This window comes from Vipera berus, assembly GCF_964194415.1.
Source record: "Vipera berus genome assembly, chromosome: 5".
Classification (NCBI taxonomy): domain Eukaryota; kingdom Metazoa; phylum Chordata; class Lepidosauria; order Squamata; family Viperidae; genus Vipera; species Vipera berus.
In genome coordinates, this window is record NC_138207.1 from 74,549,995 (window position 1) to 74,573,352 (window position 23,358).

The 23,358-nt window shown below is 42.8% G+C and overlaps 1 protein-coding gene across 2 annotated transcripts in view; it reads right to left on the reverse strand.

The window, feature by feature from the left end:
* The window catches only part of RPP30 (ribonuclease P/MRP subunit p30), a gene marked incomplete at its 3' end in the record, with an annotated part of 34,308 nt that extends 17,011 nt beyond the window's left edge, over nt 1-17,297 (reverse strand). For both annotated transcript variants that reach the window (XM_081329398.1, XM_081329399.1), the window contains exons 1-6: nt 17,196-17,297; nt 15,788-15,843; nt 13,984-14,040; nt 10,835-10,909; nt 9,149-9,220; nt 6,219-6,308 (exon numbers count right to left, since the gene is read on the reverse strand). In XM_081329398.1, coding sequence (XP_081185524.1) covers nt 6,219-6,308; nt 9,149-9,220; nt 10,835-10,909; nt 13,984-14,040; nt 15,788-15,843; nt 17,196-17,277 — 432 coding nt within the window. In that variant the 5' untranslated portion in view covers nt 17,278-17,297. The remainder of the gene's footprint in view (nt 1-6,218; nt 6,309-9,148; nt 9,221-10,834; nt 10,910-13,983; nt 14,041-15,787; nt 15,844-17,195) is intronic.
* Nucleotides 17,298-23,358: the final 6,061 nt, after the last annotated feature.

The window sequence follows — 23,358 nt, forward strand, 5'->3', positions numbered from 1 at the left end:
TTATAGAGAGCTCAGGGCGTGGTCTCCCTGTGCCTCCTCCCGAGGAGTCCCACAGTCTTTCTTTGTTTGTTCCTGCTCGACTGCCTCCTGCGTCGGGCGTCCTTGAACAGGGCCAGCTGTGGGTCATCTTCCTCCGCACTCTCGGGCTCACGCAGCTGAGAAGAGGTCCCCGGCTGAGGGCTCTGCAAAGCCTCCAAACCATCATCAGCCGGTTCGTTTCCCTCCTCCCCCTCATCTGAGTCATCCGATACATCGGAGCCGGCTGTCGGACCCACAGGCTGGCCCTGAGTCACAACAATACCAACAACAAACTGCACAAATTATAGTTAATGGGGGGCTAACAGAGACCTTTAAAATTGAAAAAGGTACAAGACAGGGATGCCCCCTATCACAATTATTGTTTGTTTTAACATTAGAGATTTTATTAATTAAAATTCGAGAGTCCTCTATGATAAAGGGAATTAAAATAAAACAGAATGATTATAGATTGAGAGCTTTTGCTGATGACTTGGTTGTGACAGTATCTCAACCGTTACAGTTGGTTATAGATTTGATGGAAATTATAACTCAGTATGGTAAGGTTTCTGGGTTCAAGGTGAATAGTAATAAGACTAAGATATTATCTAAGAATTTATCTATGAGTGAAAGGGATATGTTATCTAAATTAACAGGTTTTGAAATAGTGAAAAAGGTTAAATATTTAGGAGTATATATTGCAGCTTCAAATGTAAAATTGTATAAGAATAATTATGAAACATTATGGTTGAAGATACAAAGGGACTTAAATAATTGGAAAAAATTACAATTATCCTTATTGGGAAGAATTGCAGTTGTTAAAATGTTAACTAATAAGAGAATACTTCATCTTGAGGGTTGGGATTTGGTATATGGATGGCATGCATATTTGCTTTATGATAAGAAGGTGGACAGGGCTTTTAAATCCCATATTCTTAGAAGTGCTTTATTGCGTGTCTGGAAAAAGTATTATTATAAGTTAAATTATAAAATACCGATTTGGGGAATTCCTGGACACGCGATAGAGGGCGTATCTATGGGAGTGAGTTTGGATATGGTTTCTTATAAGGAATTACTTAGATTGGAAGGGAATGATTGGCAACTTAAATCATTAGATGAGTTAAGACAAGAAAACATAAGTTACTCTTGGTTTCAATATACCCAATTGAAAGCTAGGTGGAAGTTAGATCAAAAGGTTGGCATCACAATTATAGATCAAAATGTAGTAAAACAAATTAGAGACTTAAATTGTGCACATATAAAGAGGATATATAATGCTTTAATTGAATTGGATTCGGAAACGGAATTAGTTAAAGATTGTATGATAAAGTGGGCACAAAATATTCAGGAACCAATTTCGTTGGACACTTGGGAGATAATTTGGGTCAGAAATGTTAAATTTACTCAGGCTCAAAACTTAAGAGAAAATTTTTATAAAATGTTTTATAGATGGCATCTGGATCCCAAGAAGTTGTCTAACATGTATCCTAACTTACAGTCTAAATGTTGGAGATGTGGTAGTTCAGAAGCCACCTATTTTCATATGTGGTGGACTTGTAGAAATATAAAAGCTTTTTGGATTAAAATTTGGTGGAACATTCAAAAGATTTTTAAGAGAAAGATAAAGTTTTCTCCGCAATTGTTTTTATTGGGTATTGTTGTAGATTGTGATGTTAAAGAAACCAATTTGATGTTGAATATGATAACAGCAGCATGGTTACTGGTGGGACAATATTGGAAGAAGGATAGTTTGCCTACTATAGAAGAATGGGTGCTTAAAGTTTCGAATCTTGCAGAAATGTCTAAGATTTCTGCTTACTTGAAAGATCATTCACAGGAAAGATATACCGTATATACTTGAGTATAAGCCGACTCGAATATAAGCCGAGACCCCCAATTTCACCCCCCAAAATTGGAAAAAGTTAGTGACTCGAGTATAAGCCGAGGCTGGGAAATGCAGCAGCTCACCTTATGCTCCTCTCCAGAGATCTTCCCTCAGCAGCGGCCGGCAAAGTAGCTCGCACGCAAAACAAGCCCGGCAGAGGAGCCGGAGCGGCGAGCAGAGGCGCCCGGCCCAGATCCTGCAAGGCCCGGCCGAGACGTGCCCCCAGCAGCGGAGCTGCTCCGGCTCCTCTGCCGGGCTTGTTTTGCATGTGAGCTACTTTGCCTGACGCTGAGAAGACCCGCTTGGGCACTCGGGTTGGTGTCAGTCTCCGCAGGCCCTTCTCGTTTCCAGGAACGTCAAGCGCGCTTGGCTCCCCACCCCCACGGCAGGACAGGGCAGGGCAGAGACTTGCTCGCCCTTCTGACGAGAAGCTGGGCGAAGTGCGCGGCTGGGCGAGTGTGTCTTTCTCCGCCCCCTTGGGGGGAACTCTAGCGACTGCTGTAGCCGCGCTTCTCTTCTCGGCTCCGAAAATAGGGATTTCTACTCTCTCTCTCTCTCTCTCTCTCCCCTCCCCACCCCGCATTCTCCTGCCTCTTCGATTGCGACAATAAAAGGGCGAAGGGTGCGCTGGTTTCTTCCTCCTTCCTCCCCCCCTCCCCTCCCCTCCCCTCCCCGTCAGGTGTGGCTTCGACTTTAGTTTTTGCCTACGGTGCTAGGGAGTTGCCAGTGGTGGGATCGTTTTCGGAGTTGCGTGCTTGGCCCAGAGGTGCAAACAAAATGTTTGGAAAAAGGGGGGTGAGGTGGGGTGGGGTGGAGGAAGCAGTTTGCGAAGCAGCCGAAATGGGGGTATATAGAGGATGGGAGGTTCCCACCGAGAGAGCCAGCAGTTGTTGTCGAAGCGCATCACACGCCTTTCCAACCACCAGAGGAGGGAGGAATAAGAAAGAAACACACACACACACACACACACACCAGGAAATCGAGAGCGCCGCCTTAAGTTAAAGGTGGCGGACGGGCCCGAGAAAAAAGGCTGCAAAACTCCAATCTTTTAAAGCGTGCGGTGTTGTTGTTTTTTTCCTCCCCCCGAAAGTGAACGGCAGCTTTCCGTACTAGTGTATTTGTACTGCCGCGAGTGACAACTGACAAAGCTTGCCGGTGTGATCTTGATTTTGGAACTGATGAAGTCTGTTAACTAATTGATTGGCACTCCGGTCGCTCATCGCCGTGAAACTAGACCTTGTTTTTGGTGTTTTTTTTTGTACTTTGGGCTGATCAAATGGAATAAATGGAATAAATAAAAACACTGGCATGTCAAGACACCAGCACAAAGACCAAGGTACAAGCAGCTCTCCTTCAGTCATTATTGAAACATTTGATCAGCCCAACTTCTTCTTCTTATTATTATTATTAAATCTGTTTTTTAACCAAGCGTGACTTCACTGAGCTGAATAGTGCAGGGTTGCCTGCGTGTTTGCTTGTTCCGGGTAGAAAAAACGCTGTCGACCCCGGCATCTTTTGCGGGGATTTCCCATTTCCCGTTGCGAAACCAGCCGAGCCCAAGTCCACCCTTTCTTTTTTTTCCACGGCACGCTCGGTGCCTTTCCCACGATCGTGTCTCCTTCAGATCTTACGCAAGCTTCCTCGATTTCCTGGTGTGTGTGTGTGTGTGTGTGTTTCTTTCTTATTCCTCCCTTCTCTGGTGGTTGGAAAGGCGTGTGACGCGCTTCGACAACAACTCTGCTGGCTCTCTCGGTGGGAACCTCCCATCCTCTATATACCCCCATTTCGGCTGCTTCGCAAACTGCTTCCTCCACCCCACCCCACCCCACCTCACCCCTCCCCGCAAAAGATGCCGGGGTCGACAGCGTTTTTTCTACCCGGAACAAGCAAACACGCAGGCAACCCTGCACTATTCAGCTCAGTGAAGTCACGCTTGGTTAAAAAACAGATTTAATAATAATAAGAAGAAGTTGGGCTGATCAAATGTTTCAATAATGACTGAAGGAGAGCTGCTTGTACCTTGGTCTTTGTGCTGGTGTCTTGACATGCCAGTGTTTTTATTTATTCCATTTATTCCATTTGATCAGCCCAAAGTACAAAAAAAAAACACCCAAAAACAAGGTCTAGTTTCACGGCGATGAGCAACCGGAGTGCCAATCAATTAGTTAACAGACTTCATCAGTTCCAAAATCAAGATCACACCGGCAAGCTTTGTCAGTTGTCACTCGCGGCAGTACAAATACACTAGTACGGAAAGCTGCCGTTCACTTTCGGGGGGAGGAAAAAAACACACAACAACACCGCACGCTTTAAAAGATTGGAGTTTTGCAGCCATTTTTCTCGGGCCCGTCCGCCACCTTTAACTTAAGGCGGCGCTCTCGATTTCCTGGTGTGTGTGTGTGTGTTTCTTTCTTATTCCTCCCTTCTCTGGTGGTTGGAAAGGCGTGTGACGCGCTTCGACAACAACTCTGCTGGCTCTCTCGGTGGGAACCTCCCATCCTCTATATACCCCCATTTCGGCTGCTTCGCAAACTGCTTCCTCCACCCCACCCCACCTCACCCCCCTTTTTCCAAACATTTTGTTTGCACCTCTGGGCCAAGCACGCAACTCCGAAAACGATCCCACCACTGGCAACTCCCTAGCACTGTAGGCAAAAACTAAAGTCGAAGCCACACCTGACAATCGGGGAGGGGAGGGGAGGGGGGGAGGAAGGAGGAAGAAACCAGCGCACCCTTCGCCCTTTTATTGTCGCAATCGAAGAGGCAGGAGAATGCGGGGTGGGGAGGGGAGAGAGAGAGAGAGAGAGTAGAAATCCCTATTTTCGGAGACGAGAAGAGAAGCGCGGCTACAGCAGTCGCTAGAGTTCCCCCCAAGGGGGCGGAGAAAGAAGAACTCTCAGAGCGTTTCTTTCGTAAATACGTGCGCAGGCACACACTCGCCCAGCCGCGCACTTCGCCCAGCTTCTCGCGGGGAGTTTGCAAGCCCTTCGTTTCTCTTCAGGGCCGTCAGAAGGGCGAGCAAGTCTCTGCCCTGCCCTGCCCTGCCGTGGGGGTGGGGAGCCAAGTGCGCTTGACGTTCCTGGAAACGAGAAGGGCCTGCAGAGACTGACACCAACCCGAGTGCCCAAGCGGGTCTTCTCAGCGTCAGGCAAAGTAGCTCACATGCAAAACAAGCCCGGCAGAGGAGCCGGAGCGGCTCCGTTGCTGGGGGTGCGTCTCGGCCGGGGCCTTGCAGGATCCGGGCGGGCGTCTTTGCTCGCCGCTCCGGCTCCTCTGCCGGGCTTGTTTCGCATGTGATTCCGGGCCAGGTGCTGCTGAGGGTGAGCAGAGGCGCCCGGGCCGGATCCTGCAAGGCCCCGGCCGAGACGCGACCCTAGCAGCGTCAGGCAAAGTAGCTCACATGCAAAACAAGCCCGGCAGAGGAGCCGGAGCAGCTCCGCTGCTGGGGGCGCATCTCGGCCGGGCCTTGCAGGATCTGGGCCGGGCGCCTCTGCTCGCCGCTCCGGCTCCTCTGCCGGGCTTGTTTCGCATGTGATTCCGGGCCAGGTGCTGCTGAGGGCGAGCAGAGGCGCCCGGGCGACCCCAGCAGCGTCAGGCAAAGTAGCTCAGCCGCGCGCAAGTCCTCGGTAAGTTCTTTTTTTTTGTTCACTGGAGTATAAGCCGAAGTGGATTTTTTCAGCCCAAAAAGTGGGCTGAAAAATTCGGCTTATACTCAAGTATATACGGTATTTCAGTTTGGAGGAGACGGATAGATTATATTCAGAATAAATATGGGACTAAAAAGTTCAATTTAGCTTATGAGTAGATTTTAAAGGGATAGTGTTATTGATTGTTGGTACTTTGTATGTATTTATGTTAAAGGGGAGTTAAAGCACATTATGAATTTGGTTAATTGTATATTATGTATAATTTTTTATTTAGAATATGATTATTATAACTATAATCCTGTATTTAGCTCTGGGAAGTGGGGGGGGAAGTGGGCGGGTTTGGGGTGGGGGGGATTTGGGGATATATTGTAAAATCTTGTTTTTGTAAAACTCTTTAATAAAAAAAACAAACAAGTCACACACACACAAAAAAAAAAACCAAGCCAGAATTTGTAAGCTACAAGAAGTCCTGGCTACTAAATGAAATTAGCTGTTGAAAATACCATGCAATTCGTTCCAAGGCGTAGTGCTGAATTTAACATGTTGAATCTGATTAAATCGCAACAAGGTTTACTGTTACATGTGAAAGCAGCGTGTCATGTGTTAAGTTTCCATTCACTTCATAACCAGCAGAGAGAAATGTCAAGACACTTATTAAAGAACCCCCTTACCACATTGACAGATGGTCTCTTGATGAAGAAGGGCAGCTTTTCTGTCACATCAACACACACCAAGTCTACATCTAAGGTTGTGCATGCCACCTAAATTATCATTACGAAAGCATATGGTCAGACAATATCACTTCAGAAGAAATTGTTCCATGCAGAAATGATAACTGCGTTTCCAATAGGATCAGTGCAATATTTAGCAGGATTATATTCAAAGAGCAAGTTATTATTCCACAAAGTTGGAGTCTCAAATCTTCTACTGCAAAACAGGCTGTAATCCAGGGGTCTTCAAACTTGGCCCTTTTATGACTTGTGGACTTCAACTCCCAGAATTCCTCAGCCAGTGTGCCTGGCTGAGGAATTCTGGGAGTTGAAGTCCACAAGTCATAAAAGGGCCAAGTTTGAAGACCCCTGCTGTAAACCATCCAACTTCCATCAGCTTGCCAGCCACACCCAACCTGATTCAGCTCGTCTTTGACTTTTGTGATACTTCCACCTCTACATTCCTGTGCAGGCAAGGTTCAATCCACTAAAAAAACGGTAGATCATTGTACTTCTGCCCACAGGATTAGCCCATAAATTAGCCCAGTGGTAGGACCTAGTTCACAAGTCACCTGATACGAAAATCCTTTCCAGCAATCTAATTTATGGAAAATATATTTTCAGTGGCTGCTGTCGTTAGGTACAATTGAAAAATCTTTCTTGGTTCCATTTATAAGCAGATTGCCACATACATTTTGCCATTCTCTGACATTTTATCAGCATCGTTCTTCAAAAAGAGGTAATTTTAAAAATCACAGCACAGAAAAAGTAAGCAAACAGAGCCAATCTTCAGAAAGCGTTCTTAGAAATAGTAAAAAGCTCCCACTAAAATCAAAACTGTAACCCAATGTTCACCAAGGTCAGATATGCTACGAAAGCTTTTTTTCTTTGGACAAAGGCCCTGATTTTTTCCATATCCTGCAGAAATATAAACAATGGGTTTAGCATAAAGAAAGGAAAAGATCATTTAGTACTATTAGGATAGTTAAATGACCATTTTCAGTCTCCATAACCAAAGCAAGAGCGCCATCTGCTGAACAGTGGAATGTCAGTTCTAGATCCTATGCAAAAGCCCCAACTTCCTGGCTGATTTGTGATAACCCTCCCAGAAGGCAGCTGGGGTGTGTGTGTGTGTGTGTGTGCTGGTGTGTGTGTGTGTGTGTGTGTGAGAGAGAGAGAGAGAGAGAGAGAGAGAGAGAGAGAGAGAGAGAGAGTTTGTGCATGTTTTTAAAAGATTTAACAACCCCTAGCTAGACATGATACAATTTGTATAATTAGGAACTCTGGGGAAGGATTTTTTTTTTTAAATGTAAGCTTCATGCAAATGTAAAAGAGGCGGTTGGTCAGCCATCTTGAAAAATTTATATGCGCCACCACCAGTACCCTACCTGCAGTGCCCAGGGATCTAGAAATAATTAACAATATGACTGGAGAGCAGTTGTATTAACGATATTTAACTGCCATGCAAATTGCTAAGAATTTTCAATGGAAGTGCAATGAAAAAAATATGTAAATTTTGTTCCACTTGCTACACACAGCCATTAGTGCCGAAAGAATTGCCTATGCTATCTAGAAATCCAAACATTTCCTTCAAGGAATAATTTGGCAGCATTCTAGAGAACTTCATACCACTCTAAGGACAAGGCCTTGGAACCCAATAGGTGACTTGCAAACAAGGTCCCCATGGATTATTATTATTATTTATTAAATTTTTATACCGCCCTTCTCCCGAAGGACTCAGGGCGGTGTACAGGGCAATAAATATCAAAATATACATACAAAAGTTAAAAAGATTAAATAATTATGCCCAATATAATACAATAATTAAAACAATGTTAAAACCAAATCCAAACCCCAAACCCATCAGATGCTGGTTTTTCCAACTGAAGAAATATCTATAGATACAGGTAATCCTCAGGTTACAGCCATTTGTACAGAGGTGAACAAATGGTAAGTTATGACTGGTTTTTGAAGTTCTGGCCATTGCAGCGTCCGGTGACAGTCAGGTGATCAAACTTTGGGCAGTTGGTGACCAGCCCTGCATTAATGACTGGTCACCGCAGCCCAATCATGTTCTCCTGCCTCGGGCAAACTACCACCTACTTTCTCCCCATCTCTGCCTTTTGGACACCCTGCACTCCACCACCCCCAGATGACCTTTGCTGTCTTCTTCCTCCTACTGCAGCACTGGGATCCAGGCAATAGGTGAGGGTGCAGCCCTAGAACGTACAAAGCAAGCACAGCAAGGTAGCAAAGCCTTATCATGGCCGGTCAGAGAAGCAGCAGCAGGACAGAGTGGGTGAAGGCAGGGTGGCGGTATAAGCAGAGGAGCCCCATTTTCTGATGCCAGCGCAAGACTTACAGACCACAGAGCGCGCAACTGGATGGAGACAGCAGCTCCCTGGATAAAGGTGGTGACTGTATGAGGGGTGCTATTTGGGGTGGCGGCAAAGCTGGAGGAAGTGGAAGGACGAGGGCTTCCTGGAAGCCCAACGTAAGCTATGCAATTCATGGTGGAAGCTGCTAGCCCTTTGCTAGGCCCTGCAAGAAGAGTTGGGCCCGATAGGCCCTGTCAGTGCTAGAGTCACCTCCAGAAGCAGCCATGTGAGGTTTTGCTTAACAACCATTTTGCTTAGTAGTGGAAACTCCAGCCACAATTAGGGTCGTAACCCAAGGCTGGCTTTCTTTCTTTCTTTCTTTCTTTCTTTCTTTCTTTCTTTCTTTCTTTCTTTCTTTCTTTCTTTCTTTCTTTCTTTCTTTCTTTCCTTTCTTTTTTCTTTCTTTCTTTCTTTCTCTCTCTCCCCCCCTCTCTTTCTCTCTCTCTCTCTTTCTTTCTTCCTGTGCCCTGTCATTTACACCTCAGTTCCCACGGCAGGGGAAATTCTACTTACGTGAAAGAGTTTTGCATTCTTAGGGAATACAGCAAAGATGTCATAATATTTGATATTTGTGGATGTCGCTCTCTGGGTATAGAAAAACAAAAACCAAAACAAAATATAACCTGTTATCAGATTAAAAAGGAAGAATGTTTGTGGCTTATGTTGCACAAATACTGAGCAGTTCAGTGGCCAAACAACAGACTGCATTTATAAGCTGTTCCATTCAATATCAAAAGCTGTTGCTAGCAGTGTGAAATCAATCAAATGGAACAAAGACTCTTTGTAAAACTCAAAATTTCAATTACTCAAAATAAACCCAGAACATCTCTAATGGTTCACTATCTTGAGTTATTTATAAAAAAATAATAAAGTTGTGATAAAAAAAGTTTAGAAAATTACTGAAGCACCATGAAGCAGCCCAAGATTAGGGACTATGTTTTTTTTAAACTCATTATATGGATGAAAGATAAATTGATGATGGCAAATATTATACAGATTATTCATGAAACAAGTCTTGTTCATTACCAAGTTGCTCAAAAATTAATTTATATGAGGAAGATATTATGTTCATCTTAGAAGCTGCACATATGGAATTGCTAAGTGGACAAAAGAAATCACCACAAAATGACAGTATAATTTTTATTTAAATACTTGCGAAAGTATTATTTCTTAGAGTATGTTACTAACATACTTGATACATTAAAATAAAAAATGTCTTACTTGTGACTTTAAAAATAACTGAAAATGTTTGTGTCCAACCTACAGGTTCCTAGATCTTAGGTGAGCACATAGAAAATACTGTATAATAAAGAAATGCTTAGGATTCATACAGTATAGCTAATTATTCTAAACAATGTTTTGAGAAATAAAGTTATTAACAAGTTTAAAATGGAAAAATATTTCCAAAGTTCTATTAGAGGTTCTTTACATTATTTTATTGACTTTTATCCCTCTTTTTATTATTCTTATGAATAACTCAAGGCAGCAACCATACCTAATACTCTTTCCTCATCCTCTTTTCCTCACAACAAAAATCCTGTGACGGTGGGTTGGGCTGAGAGACAATACTGAGCCAAAGTCACTCAACCAGCCTTCATATTTGAGGCAGCACTAGAACTATGATTATAATAACAATAACAATAATAATAGAAGTGCAGTACCAGGTGATGAACCTATTGAACAGAAACAACTAGAAAAAATAACAAAATACCTCAATCTGCAAATTGAAGTTGAGCGATTGTGAAGGAAGAAATCAATGGTTGTACCAATAGTTAATAGGAGCCCTTGGAGCAATAACCCAAAGGTTGCCTAGATACGTGGACATTCTGAACTTATCAGACCTGAATATTCTGACTGCGAAAAAAAACCAAAACCTCATTCGGAACTGCCTATATACTCAGATGTTACCTTAACAGCTCTTAGGTCCTTGGGTTAGGACTTGAACTGTTAAGTTTTTTTTTACCAGTCCCTGATTGTGAATTGATTTGAAGATTAAATCTTAAACAATAACAGTAATAATGAAAATGACAATAACAACAAAAAATTAAATTTTACCCTCTTATTTCTCATCAGTATGAGAAAGCGAAAACAGCCTTCAGTCATTCCCTCTTATTGCCAAGCAGCAAGACATATCTCACACCCCTTCATTAACAAAGGATTGTGAAGCAAAGCTGCTTGCAAACTGCTTTACAAACTTACTAGAATGTTGCAGTGGGATGGATCAGAAACCACTAGCGTCAGCCTTGATAAAATCTTAATTGGCTTGGATTTCCCCTGTAAAGAAAAACCTGTGAGAAAAGAAACCTAGGCAACAAGACGCCTACTCATTATTGAAGAAGGATACTTTATTCTCAATATGAGCCTGCACAAAACTACACAGAGACAACGGAGATGTGCCCTTTTGTTAATTCAGAAAACCCATGGCACCTCCTGTCTCCTCTAAGATTCTTAACCAGGCAGCCCACCTTGAAAGCAAACACGATTCTATGAAGATTCTCTTCCTTCCACAACTTTCTTGTCCTACTTTATAACCTCCATTAGTTTCGAGGCCACAGCTAGGAAGGTACCATTAAGCTTGCAGGCAAAGTTATTTGTGAGATGAGGAGGCTATATAAACTTGATAAACAAGTAAATCAATATTACTCAATTATAGTAGGTTATTTTTAACAGGGGTGGTGGCATTTGACATTTTAATTACTTTAGGATTTATTTTGTTTCATTTTCCACATTATCATTTGCTACTGTACTTTTCAATTTGTTTTCCACTCCTGTTATTGAGTAAATATATCAAGTGTGCATATGCGCGTGTAAGCTAAGATTCCTTAAAATTGCTCTGCTCATTAGTGTTTTCAGGAGAGCTCAAACAGGACAAGATAATGCTGACAATGTGGCTTCGCCCCATTTTATGTCACACATGTAAAAAGGGTTATGGTTTAATCACACAGTTGTCTCCCATCTTGAACCCCACCCACAGATATTTCTGGTTCTAAATGGTCATTCCTATTTATTTATTTATTTATTTACAGCCTGTTTGTTGGTTTGTTTAATTAATCCATTTACTGCCCATCTCGCGTAGGGCTACTCTGAGCAGCTTACAATGGTAAAACAGAAAAAAATATTAAAACAAAATGTAAAAATAACGATAGCAAAGCAACGAAACAATAAAAATAAACCATAAAGGTACAATAATTAAAAAGATGAGCAGAGAAGGAGTAGGAAGCAATGTAGGGAGGTGGGGTCAGCTAATTTGTCCAATAACCACCTCCAGTGTGGTATTTCCCTATTGGGTCCCTAGACCAACCAGCAGAGAGCCAGGTTTTCAGGCCTAGTAATTATTATGGTAATAATAAATGTTCTAGAAGAGTAATTCCCTTGAGGATGGCAGACATTTTGGCAGAGAAGCAAAGCGATAAAATTTATATTCAAATTAAAATGTCCTAAATACTGTCTCTAGTACCTATGTGAAACTGATCTAACAGCCTAAAATGTATTATGCTGCTTTCCACCAGTAGGATGGACGTTCACCTAGGGCAGGGGTCAGCAACTTGCAGCTCTGGAGCCGCATGCACCTCTTTCAGCCTTCTCCTGTGGCTCCCAGGGGTCCTAGTTCCCAACCCCTGCATTAAAAGAATCTTGAATGACTGAAAGTATGTTTCTGCACCCTTCCTCTTACTTTCAGTGAAATATGGAGGGTCCCTTCTGAAACATTTATCACACCCTCCATCCTTCTGTGGGCTGAGATTTCTTTTACTTGTCAGTTGGGTGCTCAATGCTCTTTCTCCTGCCTCTCAGGGATATTCCCGCACACCATTACAAGGCTCACTTATCCTTTTGGAAATCATGGTTGCTTTCATTGTTCAAGGAAAGATGCTTCCCTTCTGCTCACACACTAGGCAAAAAAAACCCTTTCAAATAATTTATGCAGCTGTACTATGCAGGCTGCAGAATGAAGCTATATCAAATGGTGAAGTGGATTGGACTACATGCAACTATAAGTAGAACTGAAATATATTTTTTGAAAACAACCTCCATACAAATTAATAATAGGATAGGTTAGGATAGGACAGGACACGGGTCGGCAACCCGCGGCTCCGGAGCCGCATGCGGCTCTTTGAGCTGTCTCCTGCGGCTCCCAGCCGCCCGGTGCACGCGCACCTCTTCGAACGGGCAGTGGTGCGTGCGCACCTCTCCAAATGGAGAGTGGCACTGCCCGTTTGGAGAGGTGCGCGCACACCTCTCCGAATGGGCGGAGAGGTGCGCGTGCACCTCCGCGCGAACGGGCAGCGGCGCCGCTCTTTGGGAAAGCTGCCGCGGCACGTTTGCAGGCTGCCAAAGGCGGCAGCTCTGCAAAGGGGCCGCGGCAGCTTTCCAAACAAGCGGCGCCGCTGCCCATTCCGAGAGGTGCGCGCGCACCTCTCCGAACGAGCGGAGGTGCGCGCGCACCTCCGCGTGAACGGGCAGCGGCGGCGCTCTTTGGGAAAGCTGCCACGCCACATTTGCAGGCTGCAGAAAGCGGCAGCTCTGTAAACGGGCCGCGGCAGCTTTCCCAACAAGCGGCGCCGCTGCCCGTTCCGAGAGGCGCGCGCACCTCCGCTCGTTCGGAGAGGTGCGCGCGCACCTCTCGGAACGGGCAGTGGCGCCGCTTGTTGGGAAAGCTGCCGCGGCCCATTTGCAGAGCTGCCGCCTTCCTCCGAAGGCGGTAGCTCTGCAAATGGGCCGTCGCGCAACCGGGAACCGGTTCCATCACACATAAAAAAATGGCGACCGCGTGCATCCGCGCATGCGCAAGAAAAAAATGTTTTGCGCATGCACGTGCATGGACGCACGCACGCGGCTCCCACTTTTTTTATGTGTGATGGAACCGGTTCCCAGTGGCTCTTTTCCTTTTTCAGGTTGCCGACCCCTGGGATAGGAATAGAAAGAATTCTTTATTGCCAAGTGTGATTGGACACACAAGGAATTTGTCTCCAGTGCATAAGTTCTCAGTGTACATACAAGCAACAAGTGATAAATCATGATCAACGTAAGAGGGAACCAGCTAACCTAGGATCTGCTCAGATGGTTGGATTTTCAGGGATTTTTAAGTAAAGCAATTTATTTATTCCAAACACTTCTGTACCACTTCAATCACCACAACTCTAAGCAACTTTTTAAAAAAAGACATTCCACATTTTAAACACATTCAGCTCATTCCACCTGTTGGCTGTGCGCGACCAGACCATAATTCTTGGGCATGAAAGTTCAATGGAATTTCTTTCAAGGAAGCAAAATAATGTCACAGCCTCAATGAAGCCTACCAGGTGACATCTACAGTTCAGAATACAAAGGTGTTAAATATATAGCCATACCTGTACAAGAGGTAAGGATGGAAACAGTTCTGCGGGAGTTATTGGCTTGACAATTTCCTAGACACAGATATAAAGAAAAAGAATCACAAATATATCTACCAACAGGGGGGAAAAATACAAACGACACAGATAAGCAAAGCTATACTGAAAAGAGCTTTGTGAAATAAACAACAAAAAAGCCAACTGACACAAAAAGCTATTTCTATAGTCTACACTTTCTTTTCATCGTCAACCAATGGCTGATCTGCATGAATGAATTCTGCAAACCACAGAATAGTTGAGTATACTATCGGTTTAGACTTCAGCTATAGGACAGATAAGCAAGAAGAAAATATTTTCTTTTACAGTTGAATTCTATACAATTATGTGAAGGCCTGGAATGAATGCACTGGACTTATCCAAGAAAATATTACAAAAGTAACAACCCACAATAAGCATCAACTAACCAACATTCATGATTCTGGAATCTTACAAAACACAGCTGTTTCCTTACATTTTCACTGTAGCCAGCAAGACTGAAAAAAAATGCTGATGATTCAAGCATGCTCACCATATGACTTTGTTTTTCTTAAAAGCCTAAAATGCAGCCCAGCTGCCATCCCAGTTTGAAATTATGTGGAACCTTATGATTTAAGGACTGAGATGATGCAGATACTCTGACAGTCCTTAACTGGCTGTCCCTTCTTCAAATTGATGTCCTCTGAATGTCCTGGAGTTCACCTTTCATCCTCTCTAGCTGAGAACAGTGAATTCTGTCACAACATGTGCATGTAAGAGACTGTACAGATTGTCCTCAATTAACAACCATAATTGAGTCCAGAATAAATCGTGGCAAATACCACATGACCGTGGTGGATTTTATGATCTTTTTTTGTAGGATTCGTTAAACAAATGTCACATTCATTAAGCAAACACTGCAGTTGTTAAGTGAATCCGTTTTCCCCAAAGGGTGTTTTTTGCCAGAAATTAGAAGTAAATACCAGGAACCAGGTTAAAAAAAAAGCCAAAAAGTGCGTTTACTATAAATCCAAGCCAGTTGCCAAACGCCCCAAATGCAATCCATATGGCTGATGTAGGGTTAGGCAACAGGTCACAGGCAACTCTGGGAAGGTCCATTGTATGTTCGAATGGTTGATTATTAAGGATAACCTCATATAGAGCCTGTTTTTCAAACATGGCAACTTTAAAATGTGTGAGCTTGAATTCCCAGAATTCCACACATAGAAATTCCACACATTTTAAAATGGCAAAGTTTGAAAAACACTAGCACAGAGGCTGTATACAAAGCAAGGCCATGCAAATCCTTTGAAATGGGGGCTTTGTATTCAGAACGCCTTATTGAATTATTCAAGTGGCTGTTTCTTTCCTCAGATTTTCATGCCTGGTTCAGAGACTAATTCCAACTGTCCCCAGACTCATTGCCACACAAAGATTTATCATTGCCCAGACACAAATATCCCACCATCTTTTGTCCAGTAAAACAAATACCAGTTTCTTAACCCATCTTCTCTGAGGGAGATGGGTGGTTAAGAAATATGAAATAGAAATAAATCAATAAAAACGCAGCAAAGTCTGCCTGGTCAGTTTTCTAACCATTCAAAGAAGATGCAATTTTTTTGTAAAATAAAGTAAAGCAAACTGATAATCTAATGCACAGAAATTACACTACTTTTGTTGTTGTTGTTGTGTGTGCTCTCTGCTCTAGCACTCTTTACCCTCGTAGAAGGAATTCACTCTTATAAACCTGCAGAGGCATCAACCACATAAGGTCATAAAGAATAAATGTTTCATATAGAAGACTTACTTTTTTCTTTTCTTCATAGTTGACAACATAATTGATTGCTACAGCTGAATAGCCAACTTAAAAAAGAAAACATAATACAGTTAATCAAGAGAAGCAGGATATTCAAAAAGAAAAAAAAAAGCATTTAAGTTGATGCAGCTGGAAGCTATCCTTGTGCTACTTTCCATGTATATACCAGATGATTTCCTCTGTCTTATTCTGAATTGCAATACACAATTTATGAATATACATATTACGTTTGCTTATTCTCAGATACCAAAAGAAACTGAGACTTTGGACTGAATTACACACAACTGTAAACAAAATTATTTCCATCTGAAGACCCAAATATGCTTAAGATAAATTTCACTATTGTTTTCCAGAGTGTCAAGAACAAGTCGGTAATTAACTAAAAGAGCCATGAACAATATTATATGCTTGGTGTGTTGCTGTTGTTCAGTTGTTAAATTATGCCTGACTCTTTACGACCCCAAATATTTCTGTTCTGATTTTATGCAGGTATCAATTCCAACAAATGAGAATAAAAAGTTAAAAGTAAAACTGTGTGACTGTTTGGCCTAGGGGTTAAAGCACCAGGCTAAACCCGGGAGATCTGGAGTTCTAATTCTGCCTTAAGCATCAGTCAGTCTCCCAGGGGAGTTGTTATGAGAAAACTAGGAGGAGGAAGAAATATTAAGTTTGTGAGTTGCCTTGAGTTATTAATAAAAAATAATAAAGGCAGGATGAAAATAATTAAATACATAAAATAGTTCTTAACACAATCTTCAAAATATTATACACACACACACACACACACAAATCTAGGTTATATCATTCTGATGCATTTATATCTAGCATTTTCTTAAATTTTTACTATATATATTCCAATCTTCACAAATTCAATGGACATGCCTGAGACTATCCTAACTTACACCAGATCTTACAGCCGTGATTTTCCCTTTTTGTAGTAATAATCTTTAAAATAAATAAATGTGAGATTATGGTCCCTGAGCACACCCTGAGTATTTATTATTTTAAGGAAGAAATGCAACCATTTCACTTCAGTCTGTGAAAACAGTAACAATGGGGAAACAGGTAGCAATGGGTAATAATCAAAAGCATTTCACATCATACAGTACATTATTTCAAGTCTTTACTCGTCTTGTTTCAATCTTCCAAAAGGGATGCTTGTGTCATTTCTATTCAGCGTGTTATAGGATTGAAAGCAAGAGCTTCATAGCTAACTTGCCTCTTGGCTTCCCTACTCTACACAAAACATTCGCACAATCAGGCGGTGGTGAGACTGAATGGCAAAAGGGAAACCACAATCTCTAGTTTAGGCTACCTAACGGATTTCGATTAAACTCGGAAATAGCGGAGCCGTCTCCTCTTACCCCAGCCGCCCTCGCCTTTATAGATCTAAACTCACGGTGCGCTGCAGCCTCCACCAATTTCTGCAATGCTTCTTTCTCCGGCAAGTAGAGAATATTCAGGTCCGCAAACGCAGCCATCTTCCATCCACGTGGGGACTCGCAGGAGCAAAACGAAAACAAGACTTACGCCTTTAACATGCTTTGCATGTTGGGAAATGTAGTTTTTCCATAAACTTACTTTTCCAGAGTTGGCTAGCGTTCGTTTTTCCGCAGAGCGCGAAAGGAAGCAGCGTTACGTGCGGTTTTCAGAGTTACGGCTGTAATTTTTTTTTTAAAAAAGGGAAAGGAACAAGAAAAATGTGATTTGTGTATTTGTATAATCTTCAGGAAAGTGGCGCTTGTTTCAGTCTTTACTGGCGTCTCTGTATTTAACAAGTAAATCAGTGTTTCTCAAACTTGGTAACTCTTAAGATGTGTGCATTTCAACTCCCAAAATATTGGCTGGGGAATTGTGGGAGCTGAAGTCCACGTTTTCTGATACTCTCCAAAATGTTGCAGGAAACTAAGTGTGCTTTCAGATGTTCCTGAATTCTCCATCCAGCAAGAATTTGCAGAAGAAAACGTTTCAGAAGAAAAAGAAGGGGGAGGGGACCTCACATATTAGGCCAGTGCTAACCATGGTTTATGGTCTGAGATTTGTTGTTCAAAGTGAGATTGAATACATGGTCAGTATTAGCAACTGCAGGTCACCCCTCAGAGACAAAAGTAATGGTTCTCTCCACTGTTACGTGCTCCTGGCTACTTTCCTTCGTGAGCAGAGAATGTCTCTTTCAATATTAAATTTTGAAGACCATTATTCCACGGGTGTCAAACTCACCACGTCATGTGATGTGTCACAATGTATTGTAACTCTTTGCATTGCCAGCAATGGGGTGGGGTGGGCTGGGCTTCAGTATGATGAAACCGGCCCGCCGGCCAGTAGTATAACGCTCCTGAATTCCTATCACCACTAACCAGAAGTTTTTAAAACACAAAGGCTAATTCAAATGTACTTTCCAAATGTGATAAATAAATGAAGCCTCTCATGCAGCTGGACCTGATGTACAGAGTAGCCAGCAGCTTCTCAGCAGCCTGAGAAGAAATAATAGTAATTACCTGCAAATTTAGAGAGCAAATATTCCCGAATGCAGATACAAGCCTTGTTTGTAAGTGACCCCAGTTTGATGGTCTGTCATCCTCTGCACACATTGCAATGGAAAAACAGCAAGCACAGGTTGTCAGGAATCTTGATTTTCAACTCCTTTTGGGGCTTATTTTTGAAAATCCTTATTTGGTATCCAGCTTCTCTAGGCCGCTCCTTGATTGACCTGTATGTTTCATAACCTTGTCGTGACACCATTCTTCCAGTTGTAGCAATAGATCTCATGGAAATCTTAAGGTTTCTTCCTGTGGATAAAACAATGACATTTCTCTGCCAGATCCCAAGATCCTGTTTGAGAATTGCTGTCTCATTAAATTCAATCAGAGCCTCAACATCCCTTGTCCCAGTCCCAGCATCTTGGAAACCACAGAATATTACATATGATAAAATATATACAGGTAGTCCTTGATTTACAACTGTTTGTTTTATGAATCTTAGGAGTTATGACAGCCCTGGAACAAATGATTTACGGCAGGGGTCCCCAACCTGTGGGCCCTGGACTGCTGATGGGCCATGAGGGATTTGCAACTGGACGGTGGAAACAGCTGGTGAGTGCACACGGACATGTGCATCCTTACTTGTGCAACCAGCGGGCAAGTATGTGTGCGCATGCTCCATTTGCATAAGCGGCAGGCATGTGCATGCACACCACTTGCAGAAATGAAGCTTGCACAAACAATCCCCCTCCCTCCCCTGCCAGTCTGCAAAGCCAGCAAAGCCAGAAACGTTGGGGAACTCTGCTTTACGGCCTGTAAAGCACTTCTCATTGTTGTGAAATGTCCTCCCCTCCACCCTTCAATCACATGACTTCATTTCAAATGCTTGTCAGTGGGTTTACCTTTAGGACCAGTTGCAATGTCCTGGGCGTCACATGATCGTGATTTGCAACTTTTTTTGTCGGTTTCCAGTGTCTTCTGCAAAAAGTGCCCATTCAGAAGAATGGGTTTGCTTAATCGCAGGTGTTGCTACTTATTACAACAAAATTTCTGGTCCCAACTGTGATCATAAGGTGAGGACTCCCTGGGTAGTTGTTTGTTTTCCTAGAAGCAGCTTACTGCAAAGGAGTGAGAAATTGATATGGCACTGTATCAATTAAAATAAAGATAGTCGTAGCACTTTAAAGGTGCGCTGTATTTGGCCTGTTTATTGAAATTAACTTTCCTCTTTTTTCCAATAACTGATATGAAAGGTGTTGTTAAGCCTTTTAAAGTACCTTCACACTTTTCCGCTGTATATGGCCAAGGGAAAGATGCACCAGCAGTTTACAACCCATGTAAAAACCCAAACAAAATATTCACAACCACAGATGGTGTTGTTGCCTTTGGGTAGAGTAGACAAGTTGTTTCCCTAGAACAGGTTCTTGATAATGATTGAGAGTGATTTTTTCAGTGCACAAAATGGCCTTTCCTGTAAAACCCAGAAACAAGAATACAAATTGTTGCTGCTTTCTTCAGCGCTGCATCAAATTGTGCTATTTCATGACTTCATATTTATCTCTGCCACAGTATTATACTGTGGGTGAAATACAGCAACCAAAATATAATAAACCAAATAATTATAATGCAACAATAATAGAACAATCAGAAAAATGTACAACAATAATGAGGAACATTTACTTTTTTTAATCATGAAATTTGTACGCTGCCTGACTCCCAATGACTTTTGGACGATTTCAGTGAAAAACAGAAAGAAAAACAAAAAGCAAGGAAACAAAGAAAGCAAAAATAAGAAGCAAATGCACACTGCCCAGAGGGCCCTCTAAAATCTTAGCCAAGAGTCTGGACCAAGAGCCAGGTCATTGAGGTTTTGGTCTCAAAACTTAACTAACTAAAAATGATCCATATAATATTAATACAGAATTACTTTTATATTTAACACATTATTTATAGACTATATATATTGTCCAGTCCTACACAGCTGGCAAGACCAAGGAAACAAAAATGACATAGATTTCAGGAAGATATGTTTGATCGGGGTTTGTTTTTTTTGGTGATATTGTTAATGTTGACTCCTGGCTGGACTAATCCCTACAATTTTCTTGCCAAGATTTGTCAGAAGGAGTTTGCCTTTGCCAACTTCCTAGGCTGAGAGAAAATATTAATCTAAAGTCACCCAGCTGGTTTTGTCCCTCAGATGGAATTAGAAAACTCAGTTTCCTGGTCTCTAGCCTGATGTCTTAACCACTATATCAAACTGGCTCTCATCTTTGAAGCTAATTTGCAGTAAATACAGAATCTTGAAAATTAGGAGAGGAATTCCTGTGGCATGGCAACACTCCTGCTTGAGATGCTTAATTTCATTATCATATGAGGAGTGGAACTGGAACCCATGAGACATATAGAGCTTAGCAACCTTGGTGATCTTGCATCTGGAACAGCTCAGCGGTGTTTGGTCATCTTATAAACCATGTCCCTGGCTTGCTATGCATTGAACCTCGTGTGTTCCTCTAAGCAACTTCAAAAGATGAAACACCAGCAGAGATTCCAAGACCACCGTTAGGAGAAAAAGAAGAGTGAATCAGACAAGCGCAGATAGGAGCACACATTAGGGATTATATCATATCAAAAAGAGCAGCAAAACAAAGTTTCCTGCTCTTACATCTGCCAATCAGACCAGCAGCACTCCTTTATAAGATGGTCCATGTCTTGGTGAGGAAGGACAAGCCACAGGACCATCTGTAGAACAAGTATAGGACCATTTGTAGGGCTGCTTGGGCCTAGAGATTTTTAGAGGGTAAAGTTGCTCACATTTGCTCAGAATTAGTCTGTGTTGAGATGTTAGGATTTAGGATTAGGATTTATTAAATTTATATGCCACCCTTCTCCCTAAGGACTCAGGTCGGCTCACAACAATAAAAATTAAGAGACATAAAATACAAAAATTAAAAAAGAATTAAACAATGAATATAAAAAATACGGGACAATTTAACACAATAAAAACCAAATTAAAAACCATGGTCAGTCCAGGCCCGCTTGTTGGAATAACCATGTCTTCAGGTCACAGCGGAAGGATCGAAGGTCAGGGGCCGTCCGCAGCTCCGGAGGCAGTTCATTCCATAGGGTCGGCGCACCCACAGAGAAGGGTTTCCCCCTGGGGGTTGCCAGCCGGCATTGCCTGGCCGATGGAACCCTGAGGAGGCCGACTCTGTGGGAGCGAACTGGGCGATGGGAGGTTGACAATGGCAGCAGGTGGTCTCGCAAGTACCCCGAGCCTAAGCCATGTAGGGCTTTAAAGGTAATTACCAGCACCTTGAATCGCACCCAGAGGGCAACCGGAAGCCAATGCAGCTCGCGCAGGAGAGGTGTAACATGGGAGTATCGAGATACTCCCATAAGCACGCGCGTGGCTGCATTTTGCACCAGCTGAAGCCTCCGGGTGCACTTCAGGGGCAGCCCCATGTAGAGAGCATTGCAGTAATCCAGGCGAGAAATGACAAGGGCATGGGTGACCATGCATAGGGCATCTCGGTCCAAAAAGGGGCGCAACTGGCGCACCAGTTGTTGGAAGCATCATCACGTCGCCTTCCTTCCTTCCTTCCTTCCTTCCTTCCTTCCTTCCTTCCTTCCTTCCTTCCGATATTTTGTGTAGTTTTGATTAGCAAACATTCTAGCTGATTGCATTGAGTGCTGCTTCCTAGGTTGCTGTAAGATCCCATTTTCTATCACAATATGACAGAATTCAGATCCAAGATCCAAGGTTATTCAGGGTTACCAGAGTGCAAGAAGACCTGGAGTCTCAAGCAACTTTTATTAAGAATAAGATTTTTTTTTCCTGCTGAGGAGGATCTTAAAAGACAGGCCAGCCTAAGTGAAAGGGATCATCTACTAAGCTGCTAAACAGATGCTGAAACATGCAGTTCAGTGATTTACTGCCTGGGGCAGCTACAAACAACTCTACTTGGTGCATCTGTTGATCAGACAAAAAGCAAGACTGGCTGCTAGCATTTATACCCGCTTTTTGGAGAGATGAGGTTCTCTATCTTTTTCCTCATCTGTGCTTAATAGGAACTTGGAAACCTGAGCACAGATTTCATCTCACAAAACTGAACTCAATCTCAGAACTCAGGCCCAGTTAAGAAATAGGAGTAGAGATTCCGTTATAGAAAAAAAAAACCATTCTCTTCCCTTCCAGGCAGAAAGACAGTGGTTCAGTGGTACCATGAATGGAGCAATCCTGGTCTTCTGTCTGGGCAACAGGATGCTGGTTTGAGCATGACTGCATGCTGCATTTGCAGTGGTGTGTGCAGCGTGCACTCAAAGAATGAGAACATCAGGAACTCTGGGAAACGTCTCAGAGAGTGGGTGTTTATTTCAGTCTCTAAAGGATATTTCGCAGCTATGCTACTGAATAACAATAATAATAGAGTTGGAAGGGACCTTGGAGGTCTTCTAGTCCAACCCCCTGCTCAGGCAGGAAACTGTATACCATTCCAGACAAATTGGTTGTCCAATCTCTTTCTAAAAGCATCCACTGTTGGAGTACCCACAACTTCTGGAGGCAAGTCGTTCCACTGATTTATTGTTCCAATTGTCGGGGAAATTTTTCCTTTATTCTAGGTTGATCTTCTCCTTGATTAGTTGTGGACTCAGTTAATTGATCAGCACCACCACCACCACCCACATTGGAGGACTGATTGGGAGTTGGGGGTTATTTTGTGACCTTTTGGAGAAAGCAAGGAACACTACTCATTGTCAGAATGGTTGCAACTCCCTGATTTTTCCTCTGTGTGGAAAAGAATGCAGCTTAGGAGATGGGTCAGGGGTAGGCAACCTTGGCTCTTTTATGACTCATGGACTTCAACTCCCATGCTGGATCAGGAATTCTGGGAGTTGAAGTCCACGAGTCATAAAAGAGCCAAGGTTGCCTAGTTGGTATCTCAATGCCTACCGCATTTTTAGCTGCACCAGAGGCATGGAAACTACAAACACCTGATTATTCCAGCGGGAGAAGGGCCTAGCTGTCTTGTGTGCTTCCAAAGGGCCAGGAACAAATAGATGACATTATCTAAATGTGCAGGT